Source organism: Anopheles ziemanni, chromosome 3 (assembly GCF_943734765.1).
Source record: "Anopheles ziemanni chromosome 3, idAnoZiCoDA_A2_x.2, whole genome shotgun sequence".
Taxonomy (NCBI): Eukaryota; Metazoa; Arthropoda; class Insecta; order Diptera; family Culicidae; genus Anopheles; species Anopheles ziemanni.
Window position 1 is genome coordinate 27,327,826 of NC_080706.1, and position 15,206 is coordinate 27,343,031.

Here is a 15,206-nt window from a genome sequence, read left to right on the forward strand (position 1 = left end):
CTTTGCATCTCCATGTTGGCGTGTTCGCCAACGAAATTCTAATTAAAATTCAATCAACATCTTTTCGCCACTTCTTGCCGTGGACATATACTTTGCTCCTTCGCATACTGGTCCAATCCGTGGTGTGACCGTTGTTGGCTTTTAGAATTTTACGGTTCGGTTTGCCACTGGAGAACCCCTTCTTTGGCCATGCGCTTCGTTCGCTTCATGGAAGTGAGTGTCGTCCATGGCCGACCGATGGCAACGACGGGTTGCTTGCTGCCGTACATTCGTATGCGTTAATTGGTTCTGTCCACGTAGAACGTCACATCCTACACAACGCGCTCAACCTCCCAATCTTGCCCGGGCCGAGAATCCTCCCCTAAGGGCAGCGCGATGATAACTTCAGCGTCGCGTTTCGTCGTCGCTCTAAGACGACGGTGGTTTGGGTTGCCACGAACGAAGGAACTGGAAAAGTAGTACACACAGAAGCAGCCGTTAGGGTGGGGTTTACGAAAGGAGCGCAAACACTGCCGAGAGCGAACGAGATGGAATGAAGATTCCAATTCAGCCCAATCAAACATTCCAATTCCATTAGGGCAAGCAAGCACATGCCGCGGCCACGCGGCAAGACCCGGCTGCAGGTCGAGGCCATCAGATTTCTTCTCCGGTTCGCTTCACCATGCGCCCTGGACCCCGTCTCTGCAGGCCCGTTTGGTTCTTTGGCTGTCACTTCTGTGATGCTGTGCGGGGTCCCTACTGCTGCCATTGATGCTAAGCTAATACGTGATCTCTCATGGTTGCTGCGCTTGGTGTAAAGCGTGATTTTATTTAGGGCAGTGATTCCCAAAGTTTTGCAAACTCTACGACCTGTTTGGGGGCAGTCACGTGCCAAACACGTCACGTTTGGTCGTGGTTGTTCACAACAATGAACACCAGATTAACATCGTTGTTATTCACACCAATGCGGTGTATAACTAAATTACCATATCCAATCCAAAAGTCATAAAAATGTTGTTGTATTACTATTATTATTATTATTTATTTTATTTTGTCTGCACGCAACGGCTAAACAAAACATAAAATTAGATGAATAATAATAATTAATACTATTGTATTTTTTATTATTCAAAGAAAATGTTACGAAAACATGTTCAGACCCTGTCCTACAACTAGGCTCCACACCTACTTTCATCTCAATAAGAGATTTCCAGATGAAGGTTGTTTTCATTCCTGGTAACTGATAACAAACTTCATAATACTATTGCTTCATCCTACAGATTGTATTCTCGTTTTTGTGTGGTTGCTAAAGTCACACCCTTGCCAGAGAAGCTTGGTGCGCGGGAAGTGTAGAAGGAGAAGAAAAATCTTGATATGTAATAGAAATCTTGGAATAATGGCATATACTTTAATTGATTTTTTTTTATTTCATCGTAATTTGTTTACAGCTTAATTGTTCAATCATGTGCTTGTACGGAGTTGAAATGAGATCAACCAATATAAGCATACCAGCATCCATTGCTGGACCAGTTTGGGAACCACTGGTTTTGCGGGACGCAGCACGGCCTCCTTGGATCACCAACGGCGACAGGTGATTGGTGGGTTGCATTGAGTACTGCACCCCGCCACCCGCTCTTCCCGTTGCAATGTAACACATTTTGCATTCGGGTTTATTTCAAAATTATGCAAAAGTCTTTCCAGTATTACCATAGATCCGTCTGATTCTCTCCCTCCTTCGAACTCATGATCGTCGCTTAATGATCGTGGTCAAGGTGTGATGTCAGATTGCCAACCGATGAGTAATGGGCGTTTTAGAAAGCAAATTAAAACTAAATGTAAATCTCCAGCCGGTGCAGCTATGCCATGGTTTGCTGTTTGCACATGATTCTGAACCAAAGGTTCGTTTACTGACGAGACGAGTCGGTGGGCCGACATCCAATCGTCCATGCGCTGCAAACCAACCGCGCAGTAAAGGTTAATAAAAATGACACTTGTTCAGCGGCGGTTCTCATCTGCTGTGCCATCTACTACTGTCCCCCCCCCCCCCCCCCCCCCACCCATCCCGCTACCATTCTCGGTGACCTCAACAACACCGACAGCGCCATTGTTCGTTTGCTTCACGAGATGAGATGAGATGAGGAACGGTGTGCGGATGTAGCATACGTTCGGTATGGTGGCCCGAGAACGGAAAGTGTGTCCGAAAGCGGTCGGATGCGCCTACATACAGACATATACACACACACACAAACTTGGACGCATCCACACAGACACACAACCAATTATCTGTGGCTTTTCGATCTCGCCGATGATTCTGTTCCTGGCTGTTGGGCTTATGTTGATGCTGGAGCGCATGATGCTGGAGGCACCCGGGTGATGTTCCGTGTGCCATTCCATTCCGCCCACCCCGTACACCACCCCGTCTCCCGGTCGTTTCGGTAAGAGTCATTTCGACCCCACCGAGGGTTCGGTGTACGAAGAAAATTGGGGGCAATCTCCGACTGCTTTTTCTTCTGCTGTGTGTATACGCTTACTTACCTTGCTCTTTCGACCGCCCGGTCGGCGCGGAGAAGCTGGCCTAGGCTGGCTACCTTAACGAGCCCTCTATCTTCGGACCCGCCTGACTGCGAAGTGGACGTTCGCCTGTTGCTGATTCGGATTCCGTGTGAAAGGAGTTGGGTTTTGGTACTGGTACAAATGTTGTTTGTAAGGCACTTTATTGCACTGGACACTTTAGTATCACCGTTGTAAACCTAACAACCTTCTTGCATCATCTAGCTAGTGAAACTCCCTTGCAGTTTCCACAGTGGAATAAAACACAATTAACTCTTTTTTTGCCAACTCGCCAAAGTTATGACTGCGCGCCCGCAAGGGAAACGTATAATTACGCTCCGGATCGATTTTTCGATTTCTTTATCACATTCGCGACGACGACGTTTAATGTTTCCACCGCATTTGTTGATGTTTTGAATTTCCAACACAGAACACACGAATGATGCAGCGGCGGCGCGACGTAGAAACACTACGAAAAAGTTGTACACGCGGCGAACGGCGGGTGAGAAACAAAAAAAAACACAAATATACGGAGAAGAAAGAAACAACCTTCAACGCCAAGACGTTGCGCCAACGTGGGCCCACTTTCTGCCGTGTTGCTGCTGCTGCGGCTGGAACCGAACCGATCCGTTTCGATCCGACGGAGGCAGTCATCTGCAGGCAGTTAGAAAAAATCGCGACCGAGCATATTTTGAAACGCCGTACTCCGCGAGCATAATCTCCCTTTTTTCTCTCTCGCTCTCTGAATCATCTCCTGCGAGAGAAAGTAACATATTTCGCTCTCTGTTTATGTTGGTCAGCTGAGAGCGAAAGAGCGAACAAAATAAATTCTTTCGTGCGAGAGGAAAGCGAGTAGGGAACAATGTGGCACCTGCAACGGCGGGGCAAAATACACCTTTCTAATGTAAAATTTTCAAAGAATTATTTGGATTAACGTAATTTATATGCCTGAAATCTCAATCTTATTTTTTCTAGGCTGTCGCGGACCCCCTATAAATATTAAAATGTATTGCACAGGAATTTATGGCACCTTCATAACGTTGTTGGTCACATACAGATTTTTTTTTTATTGGATTTTAGAGACTTTGACCTTCTTGACCATTCGTCTCTCCGCTGTCACATACATCAAATGAAGCTGGGTTTAGCAAATTTCGTTTTTATTTGACTGTTAGCTTAAACCATATTTTGTATTTAATTTTTTGTTTTGATAAGGTGACAAGGAACCGAAGTGTTAAAATTTAGGCTGGTTACAACAACATAAGTTTTACTTACTTTAATAATGCATATTACCCTACCATCCCTTACTGAAGCGGAAAAATTGCCTATCGGAGAGAAGATAGCGATGATGCGATGGACGTTGTGTTATCTCTTTTCTTCCCAGCTTCAGACGCGTGTGGCTGTGCACGTAAACATCAAAATTATGTTTAACACTTTCTAATGATAATTACTATCGAGAAGGTGTACTATAAGGATTCTTCTGCGCCGAGTATCCCGATCGATCATACCCTGCTAGTTTTCCTCTGTGAAGCTAAAGTCGTTAATGATTCCACACACAATCCGAAGAAAAGAGACAGTTTAACGGAAAGTGCAACGTCACCATCGTAAAATGTGTACATTGACTCATGAAAAGAAAATGACGAACGACACGACCTCCCTAGCGTTTTTAGTAGATTGTTTATAGAATAACCAGAATTAATAGAAACGAAAGTGAAACACATTTAACTGCTTGTGGATAACTTTGAAATTCTACTCCGCTTAGAATTAGCTGCTCGTTGTCTTGTTTTCCTTTCGCATCCGAAAACCATGATTTTAGTTTCATGTAAAACGAAAATAAACATTACAATCCCATCTAACCCTTTGTACCAGTTTTTGTTTTACTCTGGGAATGATTCCCACCGAGAAAATTAGAGACCAGCAATTATTATTGTCTCTAGCCGTAACTCCGATCTTTTGTGCCCACAGTCCCCATGTAGAACGGTCGTAATCACAGCACCGGTTTGGCAGCTGATGGTCGCTTTTTTTTACCCCTTTTCCGTTGTTAAATGTTGTCTATGCTAGGGGAGGGAGTGCCCATCAACCCGGCACACCGATAGCTTAGGTTCAATGAATTGAATGTGCTTCAAGAGTGCGCTGGTGTGGGAACCGCGACCGCAGACAAACAATTCCGCGGGCGGAAGCGAAGCATTTTCGTTAAACGTTTAAATCTCTTGCAAGTGATTATCGCGGGATACTTAACTTAAAATCAAATTCTAGTTAGATCGGACGAATTGTTCACCCGAAGCTCAACCCACCCTCTGTTCAATACTACCTGGTCCGTCAATTGATCGTTAGTCACGATCACGCATTCCATCGTTGTACGTCAGGTTTCAATGCATGAAGAATGTACATAGCGACGACTTCATATGTTAATCGTCGTCTTTTCCGTTTTTGTTGACATTTCCTTTGTTTAATATGCAACTTTTTTTGTTACGTAAATAGTAGGCAATGTAGGTAACTGCAGATTTAAAACTCACCATTTTCATTCACAAGAACACGAGTGGCACTTTGAATGTATGTATTTTTAAATAAGTAAAACCGGTTTCTTTTCTTTATAATTTAAATGCCAATACACGCACCTACGTTGAATACGAGAAATAAATTAATAATACTTGCATGCACCGCGGATCAACCGAGACACACTTATTAGTTGCGCCTGTTGAAGATGGCTGCGATATAGCCACAGCACATAACGTTTCACAACCTGGCCAAAACCACCTTCTCCGGAAAGGGTGCCTTCATGCGTTCACCTTCGTATCGAAACTTTACTCCCATACCACTACCATCGTCCCCATCGCTGTCGTCATCGTCTTCGATGGCATCTTTTACACCGTCGACCGTATCGATGCCTTGCACATCGAGCGAACCGGACCCGTTTGGATGCCGCAGTTCGTCGGCTATTTCCCGTAGGATCTTGTGGAACAGGTGCGAGTCCATGTTTTTGGCTAGGTAGTAGAGGAAGAGCCACTCGGAAAAGCGCAGCTGGTAGGTGATAATTTCCACATCGCGAGGGTTCATCCTGCCCGGGCTTGCTAGCGAAAGGATCACGGCGGTAAACTTGACCCATCTGTTGGGCAAGGAAATGGAATGATGGTCAGTTTGGATTCCGGTGAAGTAAAAGGATACACACATTTGCCATACCTGTTGTGAACTATTAACGTTAAAACTCGCCACAGCAGCGCCAACACGGACACGGTGAAGAGCACCACGTACCAGAACCAGAGAAACGTGAAGATCTTCTCGTTGATCACGTTCAGCGCCATAATGCACAGTGCGTCGTGTTTCTGGATCGAGCCGGTCGGACCGTACTTGTAAAAGAGGCACTTGGTAACCTTCGGGAATACCGTATCGAGCACATCCATCTTGCCGGAGAAGTCTTCGGCCAGAAATTGCGGTCCCAGGTTCCAAAACTGGCGTCCCAGGAAGATGTTGGTGAAGCAGATCTGCACTATGCAGTTGACGAGGTTTAACACCTCGCATACTATATAGCGCCTGGCCCAATGGCCTTGGATTTGGATGTGTTTGAAAAATTCCCGCTTCACGGTTTTCAGCTTAGCGTCGACGTTGTCGCGCGTCAGTAGGGTGTACTTCGTACCGAACGCGAGGTTTGCCTGGGCGTTGTAGTGTTCGCTGAGCTTCGCCATATGCAACCCGTCCACCAGGTTTTTTAACCTTCCGCCTACGGATGGTGAGATAAGAAACGTACCGAGATTTACCGTGAGTCACACACACTTTGTCTGGCTTGTGCGACCCCACTCACCTTCGTATCGTCGCCATAACAGGTGTGGTCCGTAAAATGTAAGTGCCTGCAGGAACAGGATGAAGGGAACCCACTGATAGTACGCATGCCGTTTCACCGGATCCTCGCTGTACATCGGACCGACACCCGGATGCGGTAGGATCCCGTCCTGTAGCAGGGTCTCATTGAAGTGGCGAATAACGGTGAAGGTGGTGGTAAAAAAGCAGAACGTATTGATGACATGCTCCGGTATGGAACCTCCGGTAATGCATCGAATGTGCTCCCCAATGTACTGCCTGTAGTAAATAAAAACAGCAAATACGACACAGATTGCCAAATAACTAATTCATCTTCCACTGGAACACTTTTCCTGCGCTTACTCTACCTGGAGGTCACCAGAAGCGTACACACTAGCAGAATGATAAACGTTGCCCGGTAGTGGAACTTGAATGCAAGATTGTCGATCGTCACTAACTTGTACTTAAATTTAAGATGAGGTGAAAGCACCGAAAATGTATTCAACATTCTCACGCCTGGTCAAGTGTCTTAGGGCTTTGTTGGTGAGCGAACCAGCGTATGCTGCAATGCACTGAACGACGGACGACATTTCTTGGGACCTAGGAGGTGTCATAAGGCCAGTTCGAAGTACTGATAAAAAAAGCCTTCCTTCTTCAAGCGGTCGTGGCGATAACGTTATCATTTGATGCCTTTGGAGTGCGCGAAGGTTGAAGTTTGAGGCGGTAATGATACAGCTAGGAAACACCACGACTGTTGTCCAAAACACAAAAAATATGTACCTTTCTGTCTCTTCGCCTTGGGATACCCAGTGAGCTCCAATCAACTGATAGTGTGCATGTTTTCATTCTACTGGTAATATAAGTGTTTTAGTAGGCTCTTGAAGAGAAACAGCATCTCTTGAGTATACTGTCCCTGTGGCTCGTTTTTAGATTTCAAAACAAAGCTTTCGTGTTCTTGTCTACAATTCACTTTTACTTACTTAATTAATTGGCGCTACAACCGCTGAGCGGTCCTGGCTTGACAATCCGAAACCGCTCACGGTCGCTCCTCAAACTGGTCCATCCTTCCATCTCAATTTAGGCCTACCACGTCTCCCTTGGGGGCAGCCTAATAGGACTTTACGGTCTGGGTCGTCCATTCGCATGACGTGACCAGCAAACCGGAGCCTGGCAAGTCTAATTCGCTGTAGGACAGTGAGGTCTCCGTATAACCCTTAACCTGTGGTCACAGCTTTCCGCAACCGCATGCGGTTGCGTTTTTGATCTGTCAAACGAGCACAGCTTTTTGCAAAAAATAATACTTTAATGTTTGAATATACCACTTATATGAGCAAATAATCTCATTAAAGTCTACTAGGAACAATATTTATTGTTGACATATAAAAACGCAAGAGTCTGCGGCAAGAATCAAACTCGTTTGATTTTTTAGTACAGAAACCGCAAGGTCTTGCGTCTGCGGTGACAGCCCATGACAGCTCCTATCTCTCCCATGGGAAAAAACGCAACCGCATGCGGTTGCGCAAAGCTGTGACCAGGGGTTTAGAGCTCGTCAGTATATCGGCTCTTCCATTGGCCCTCCACACAACCGGGGCCAAAAATCCCCCTAAGCACGGCTATGTGGGTTCCGTCAGATTTGGATAGAGTCCATGGTGTCGTATGACAGAGTCGGAGGCATATGTGGGCACTGGAACTATGTATGACCGGTATAGTCCCAGCTTCGACTGTCTTGACAGGTATCGTAAGTGGAAGAGTTTTCTCAGACTGTAATATGACCTGTTGGCTGCAAGTACCCTAGCGCAAATTTCATTTTCAATAGTGTTGTCGGTGCTGACCGTTGACCCAAGATAGGTGAAATGTTGCACTACTTCAAAAGTGCGTTCTTCTACTTGTACGTCACCCTCGCGTAGGCAGGGCCGCTGATGGTGCCACTTATTATCTTGGTTTTTCCCTCGTTAATCTGCAGTCAGAGGTTGTTCGCCGCTTACTCGATCCTTTGGTATGCTTCTGCTACATAGGAGAGTCTTCTGCCAATAATATCAATATATCATAGTATGCCAGGATCTGAATTGACTTACACAAGATGGTCCCCGAAGTTTCGGATGGCCCTCTCTGGCGCTAGGTTGAAGAGTATGCAAGCAATCTATCCATCCCCTTGGCGCAGTCCCTTGGTGGTAGCAAAGGAACTTGGGAGTTTGGTCAAGTGACGTTGATCAAGGTAATTATTACAAGATTGATTAATTAAGTCGATTTTGATTAATTTACCTAAAAAAATTCAAATATTTTGGAGAACCGATTTTATGGCGTCGTATTTTTATGGCGCAAAGAGCGGTTATCCTTAAAATTCGCGTGCTTTATCAATCAGCTGTTGTTGGTGTGTCCCAACCTGGGGTGCGTCATGCGCATTGCACACCCATCGTTCCTAAACGCCCAACCGACTCCCATTTGTTACTTCCACCACGCACACACAGTGCAGTGAATCCTCTCCAGGTGACAGTTGAAATGGCTTTTTTCCGTGCAGTGGCAGTGGGAAAAGTGTACAAAAATGTGAAAATTCTTCAATTCGAATCCATTTAGTTGCACTACCATCTGTTTGAGCCAGGTCGGGCCCACCAGCTAGGCGGGCGGGCGCAAGTATCAACGGGAAACAATACTTCGTGTTCCATAACTAGGCTAGAGCTATTAGGCAACTCCTTTTCAAGTACCAGAAAGGACACGGGTGTGTGTCGAGGCTGTTTTTTTTCTTGGTCGGGAAAATTTTGGTACGACGAGGAAAGGAATAAAAAACTCCGGCGGAAAAATGAAGTTAACACGAATGCTGACCCTCGCCTGTATGCTGCTGAGCCTGATGATTCCACAGGTCCTGCTGGCCCAGAAACCAACTGGCGCGGAAAGCCCTTCGTACTACAACATCGGTGGTGTGCTGAGCAATAACGAAAGTGAATCTCACTTTGGCACGGTTATAGCGGTAGGTGTTATCTAACAGGTTCCTCCATGTTTAGCTTCCGAACGCAACGGTTTGCGTCCTATGCTGCTTATCTTTTCTGTAACTGTAAAGTAAATCTGATCGCAAGCCTCCCGTTTGCTTCTCCACGTGCAGCACCTCAACTTCGACCAACAGTACGTCCCGCGCGGTACTACCTACTACGATAAGACGATTCGGATCGATAAAAATCCCATCAAAACGGCGCTCAATGTTTGTAAACACTTGATCTCCCGGAGGGTAAGTGTTGGAGGCTCGTTTGTGGACTGTTTATTTGTTTTGGGGCATATTAATAGTGCGCCTTTTTCGTTGTTGTTTTTTTCTTCTCCTTCGGTTATCAAGGTTTATGCGGTGGTCGTCTCGCACGAACCGACGGGTGATCTGTCCCCGGCTGCCGTCAGCTACACGAGCGGGTTCTATCAGATTCCGGTCATTGGCATTTCTTCCCGTGAGGCCGCATTCTCGGACAAGAACATTCACGTGTCGTTCCTCCGCACGGTGCCACCGTACTACCATCAGGCGGACGTGTGGCTGGAAATTTTGAGCGACTTCGGGTACACCAAGGTACTCGCCTTGTGGATGTCTGATTTGTGTAGCTTTGAAATGCTTAAAATCTCAATGATATAAAACGTTTTTGTTTCATCTGTATGGTAGGTCATAATCATCCACAGCTCCGATACGGATGGTCGTGCTGTCCTAGGTCGCTTCCAGACAACCTCCCAGACGAACTACGACGATATCGATGTGCGGGCGACGGTTGAATCGATCGTGGAGTTCGAGCCGAAACTGGACAGCTTCAGCTCGTACCTAATGGACATGAAAACGGCACAATCGCGCGTTTACCTTCTCTACGCTAGGTATTGACCGATGATCATCTACATCTGGGTTACCATTTATTTTTAACACTCGCCGAATTTTGGTTCGTGTTTTACCTTATTACCTAAGCCAAGAGGACGCATACGTTATTTTCCGCGATGCAGCCATTCACAATATGACCGAGTATGGGCACATCTGGATCGTCACCGAGCAGGCACTGAGCGCGAACAACACTCCGATCGGAATAATCGGTTTGAAGCTAAACAACGCTGAAAATGAAACGGATCACATAAAGGTATGCAGAGTTGTTTTTTTCAATTTCGAACTATAAGGACTCCCTACAAAATTGTTTCGTTTTGTTAGGATGCAATTTATATTCTCGCATCGGCCATCAAAGAGATGACGGTGAACGAAACGATCACCGAGGCTCCAAAGGACTGCGACGACTCGGGAGCTATCTGGGAGTCGGGTAGGTTAAATCAATCCTTAAGAGACCAGTTAAGTCGACTCTTTGCTTATGGAACACTCGCTCAAATGTTACAGGGAAACGGCTGTTCGGTTATCTGAAAACGAGAAACATCCGTGGTGAAACGGGCCAGGTGGCGTTCGATGATAATGGCGATCGCATGTACGCCGAGTACGATGTCATCAATGTCCACGAGAATCATTCGTTTGTCAAAGTCGGCAGTTTCCACTACGATTCGGTAAGTGAGAAGGATTTATGTTTGATTTTGGTTAACCTCCCTCTTGCCTTAAAAGTATACCCATCGCTGTGCCTCCATATCTGTTGTTTTCATTACGCCCAAATTTTGTGATGTGAAAATCGTCACGTAGCGATAATAGGGGGCGATTATCAATTGAACGGGCTTTGCTCACGCGATTAGCCACGCCTTTTGTGGATGATCCGATCGGACGTCAGGTGTACATCATGCCCAGTGTACTAGTAATCTACTACTAACCTAGTTTCGTTCAATTCTGGCTCACTGATAACACTCACAGGAGAAGCGGAAGATGCGCCTGAAGATAAACGATAGCAGTATCACTTGGCCGGGAAATACGGGTAAGAAACCGGAAGGTATTATGATACCGACGCATCTGAAGGTGCTGACGATCGAGGAGAAGCCCTTCGTCTACGCACGCAAGCTGCTCGACGATGAGATCGACTGTGCGGACGATGAGGTGGTTTGTCCACATTTCAACATCACCAACGGGAATGGTATGTTGTGGTTGATGACACCGGAAGCCTATGTTCCCGAACGCCGACAAAAATGCTTTTTGTTGTGTCTTCCCTTTATCGTCCATCAGAGCAAGAGTACTGCTGCAAGGGATACTGCATCGATCTACTGAAGGCGCTGGCGCAGCGAATCAATTTCACGTACGACCTAGCCCTCTCCCCTGACGGTCAGTTTGGTCACTATCAGCTGAAGAACCACACGACCGGTATCGGCACGACGGTGAAAAAGGAGTGGAACGGATTGATTGGCGAGCTGGTCGCGGAACGGGCCGACCTGATCGTGGCTCCCCTAACGATCAATCCGGAGCGGGCCGAGTTTATCGAGTTTTCGAAACCCTTCAAATACCAGGGCATCACGATCCTGGAGAAGAAACCGTCCCGCTCCAGTACGCTCGTGTCTTTCCTGCAGCCGTTCAGCAATACGCTCTGGATACTGGTGATGGTGTCGGTGCACGTGGTCGCGCTGGTCCTTTACCTGCTGGATCGGTTTTCTCCCTTCGGACGTTTCAAACTGTCCAGTAACGACGGAACGGAAGAGGACGCACTTAATCTCAGCTCGGCAATATGGTTCGCGTGGGGTGTGCTGCTGAACAGTGGCATCGGTGAGGGTACGCCAAGGAGCTTCTCAGCACGTGTTCTAGGTGAGTCGGTGGGGACCATATACCTTTTCATAGTATTAAGCCATTTTTTTTAATTACCATCTTTGTACATTAAGGAATGGTATGGGCTGGTTTTGCCATGATCATCGTTGCCTCATACACTGCCAACTTGGCCGCCTTCCTTGTGTTGGAACGGCCTAAAACCAAACTGACCGGTATCAACGATGCCCGGTTGCGAAATACGATGGAGAATTTGACCTGCGCCACAGTGAAGGGCTCTTCGGTCGATATGTACTTCCGTCGGCAGGTCGAGCTGTCGAACATGTACCGGACGATGGAGGCCAACAACTATGACACCGCCGAGCAAGCGATTCAGGATGTGAAGGATGGGTGAGATACTAAGAAATACTATTCTTGAGCTATTCTTAAGCTTCTAAGTTTGGTTTTTCCAGTAAACTGATGGCATTTATTTGGGACTCTTCGAGGCTGGAATATGAAGCTTCCAAAGACTGTGAGCTCGTTACGGCGGGTGAGCTTTTCGGACGCAGCGGGTATGGAATCGGGTTGCAAAAGGCATCACCATGGACCGATGCTGTCACTCTGGCGATACTGGATTTTCACGAAAGCGGGTTCATGGAGTCCTTGGATAAGGAGTGGATTTTCCATGGGAACGTACAGCAATGCGAACAGTTTGAGAAAACACCCAATACGCTTGGACTGAAGAATATGGCCGGAGTGTTCATACTGGTCGGGGCGGGTATCGTGGGCGGAATTGGATTGATCATTATAGAGGTGGTGTACAAAAAGCATCAGATAAAGAAGCAGAAAAAGATGGAAATTGCGCGCCACGCTGCCGACAAATGGCGTGGTACTATAGAGGTTAGTATGTGATTACTTACACGAAATACTTTAAGCAACACGTTTTCTCACCGGTTTTATTTCGCAGAAACGGAAAACTTTACGCGCTTCCTTGGCAATGCAACGGCAGTACAACGTTGGCTTGAATTCGGTTTCCAAATCGGTTAGCCAGAACTGTGAGAAAACTCGCTATCCACTGCTAACGCCGCTGCCCCGCACGCCGGAACGGGCCTGGCCAAAGGATCAGGAGTATATCGTTAACAGGAAAAACAATAACACTAACAAACCGCCACCGCGTTACATGCCCACGTACGCCACCGATGTGTCCCATTTGATAGTCTAAAACAAAAAAAAAACTAAAACGTAAATCGAGAGGATGTTCAGAAGAGGGTCGGAACCGTATCCATCCACCCCACCGGTCTCCAAAATGCGCCTAATAATGTGTGTTTAGCCAACACTTAACTACCGTCAACGTTTTGAGCTGTTCGAAGTGGGAGGGAAAATCGGAAAAATACTCCAATTCCGTTTACGTGTTGTTCGATACAGGTAATTATTTACATTCGTTAGATAAGTATACACTTTTAGCACTCAGCAACAAAATTACTTCCACCAAAAAAAGCAATGAACAGGTTTTAGTAGAACGGAACGGTACCTACGGTGGCGTACAATCACTTTTCTTATTGTTTGATATTTATTGCAAAGGAGTGTCAAATATTTTTTGTACACCATTTGTACACGTTAGCTAAATGAGTGCATTCTGTATAAGGTGCTAGTGCAGTTTATCGATTGTTTTGTCTCCAAGAGACATTTGTTTGGCTCTAGAAAAGAATCTGCGTTAACGTTTCAACCAATGTTTGGTTTGATTCCATATATTGAGATCCACTATTGTGTACCAAAGAATATGAGGACACGCCTGTCGCGCCAGCGGCTTCCATGTCCGGCATAGTAGTAGTTGTTAGCCTAAAGTTTACCAACATACTAGCCATGAAAAAGAAAGTAATTTTATCACTGTTAGCTGTTAAAAAGGAGAACTAAACAAACAGAAAACAACAGAAACAACAAGTTTAACCATGCTCAGTCTTTTGCACAACAAGTAAAACCAAAAGAAAAGTATATTCTAGCATAACTTAAACTAAAAGTAGATGAATGAAACATTGATGTTTGACGATTCTAATATTAAACAACATTTTAAAATGCCAAAATCTTTATCTAAACAACATGCAATGATGCAATTTTTGCGGGAATTTGTTAACATGTTTGAAGGATATGCAAACGTAGGGTAATACAATGGTGGCGAGAGGGAATGATAGATATACAAATAGTCAATATTATGCATCAATAAAATGAATAATAAATTTAAACATACAAAAGTAAAACAAAAACTGGCTCAACTTTAAAGGCTAACGATTCGGCTCCTCAGGGTTTTGGGGTAAATAAGATGGGATTAAGTGGTTGTCCAAACGCCACATGGAAGACCACTGTGCCTGGAGAAAGCAGGCGTACGCTTCGTTTTATAAACCTTGGAGGGAAAGAGAGAGCTGCTGTTGCAAAGAAGAGAATCGTGTGCGAGGTGGTTTCAAGGTGCCTACAGTTCCAGGTAGATAAATGTGCATCGGAATGACTTACCGTGACTTGACACATCGCCTCCGGTGGAATTTTCATACTTGCCTGAACCGGTTCTTATTTCCCAGTTTATGCTAATCGAACGGATTTTTTGTTTAAATAAACAAGTTCAATAAGATAAGATAATACAACATTTAAAGACCAGCAATTACCAGCAATATATTGGTGGCAATATTGAAGCTACTAAAAGTCATTCCGCTCTACACGAAGCTACCTGTGCATGTAGGTACCTTGCTCTTCGACATTCCATCGTCCATTCGCACGGGAGAAAGAGAGCGCAGTTGCTAGGAAAAGCTGACCGGGACTTGTGGTGTGTTTGATACATTCCGTTAGTCGTCGCTGTCGTCGTCGTCGTCGCGGTAATCGGATTCATTTCGAGAAATCACGGTTGCGTGTACGTTCGCGACCGCGAAGAAATACAATTGTGTCACGAAAGTTCCCATGTTTGCGGGGGTGTTCCGACCATTTAGATGCTGTGTCTGAAGTCTTAGCCGCGAGTATCGGTCGCTGCGTTACACGTTCTCCGCTGGGAGGAGGACCGTGACGGGTGTTTGCGGAGTGCAGTGTTTCCCTTCCCGTCGAATGTTTAGTGAATATAAAAATAGGCAACCGATTCATCGACATCGGGAACAGGCTGCCAAAGAAGCGTGCCTACCATAATTGGGTAGCGGGAAGCACTAGAGTGCTGTTGCTTCATCCGTAAAGTGCAGCATCGGCATAACAGTTTCAAGCAACACAGTCAGCAGCAGTGTGAATCTCAGCTTAGGCATTGCGA

General features: G+C 45.9%; 2 protein-coding genes across 2 annotated transcripts; one reads left to right on the top strand and one right to left on the bottom strand.

The window, feature by feature from the left end:
- Positions 1 to 5,262: 5,262 nt before the first annotated feature.
- LOC131284452 (innexin inx7) lies at positions 5,263 to 6,829 on the bottom strand. The gene is made up of 4 exons (XM_058313311.1): positions 6,690 to 6,829; positions 6,326 to 6,600; positions 5,707 to 6,244; positions 5,263 to 5,632 (listed from the first exon to the last, which is right to left on the bottom strand). The coding sequence occupies exons 1-4, from the start codon at positions 6,827 to 6,829 to the stop codon at positions 5,263 to 5,265; spliced, it is 1,323 nt and encodes a 440-aa protein (XP_058169294.1).
- A 2,289-nt stretch (positions 6,830 to 9,118) lies between these two features.
- Positions 9,119 to 13,151, top strand: LOC131289070 (glutamate [NMDA] receptor subunit 1). Its single transcript, XM_058318269.1, has 12 exons — positions 9,119 to 9,286; positions 9,419 to 9,541; positions 9,644 to 9,865; positions 9,956 to 10,158; positions 10,247 to 10,412; positions 10,481 to 10,586; positions 10,661 to 10,821; positions 11,117 to 11,333; positions 11,423 to 11,992; positions 12,067 to 12,340; positions 12,403 to 12,829; positions 12,897 to 13,151. The coding sequence occupies exons 1-12, from the start codon at positions 9,119 to 9,121 to the stop codon at positions 13,149 to 13,151; spliced, it is 2,892 nt and encodes a 963-aa protein (XP_058174252.1).
- The last annotated feature ends 2,055 nt before the right edge of the window (positions 13,152 to 15,206 follow it).

Bases quoted from the DNA above. Each gene is read 5' to 3' on its own strand.
- LOC131289070 (XM_058318269.1), top strand. From the start codon at position 9,119: ATGAAGTTAACACGAATGCTGACCCTCGCCTGTATGCTGCTGAGCCTG. The intron at 9,542-9,643 runs GTAAGTGTTGGA...TCGGTTATCAAG, and splicing joins AACACTTGATCTCCCGGAGG to GTTTATGCGGTGGTCGTCTC. The intron at 11,993-12,066 runs GTGAGTCGGTGG...TTGTACATTAAG, and splicing joins CTTCTCAGCACGTGTTCTAG to GAATGGTATGGGCTGGTTTT.
- LOC131284452 (XM_058313311.1), bottom strand. From the start codon at position 6,829: ATGTTGAATACATTTTCGGTGCTTTCACCTCATCTTAAATTTAAGTAC. The intron at 6,245-6,325 runs GTGAGTGGGGTC...CACCATCCGTAG, and splicing joins GTTATGGCGACGATACGAAG to GCGGAAGGTTAAAAAACCTG. The intron at 5,633-5,706 runs GTATGGCAAATG...CTTGCCCAACAG, and splicing joins ACGTTAATAGTTCACAACAG to ATGGGTCAAGTTTACCGCCG.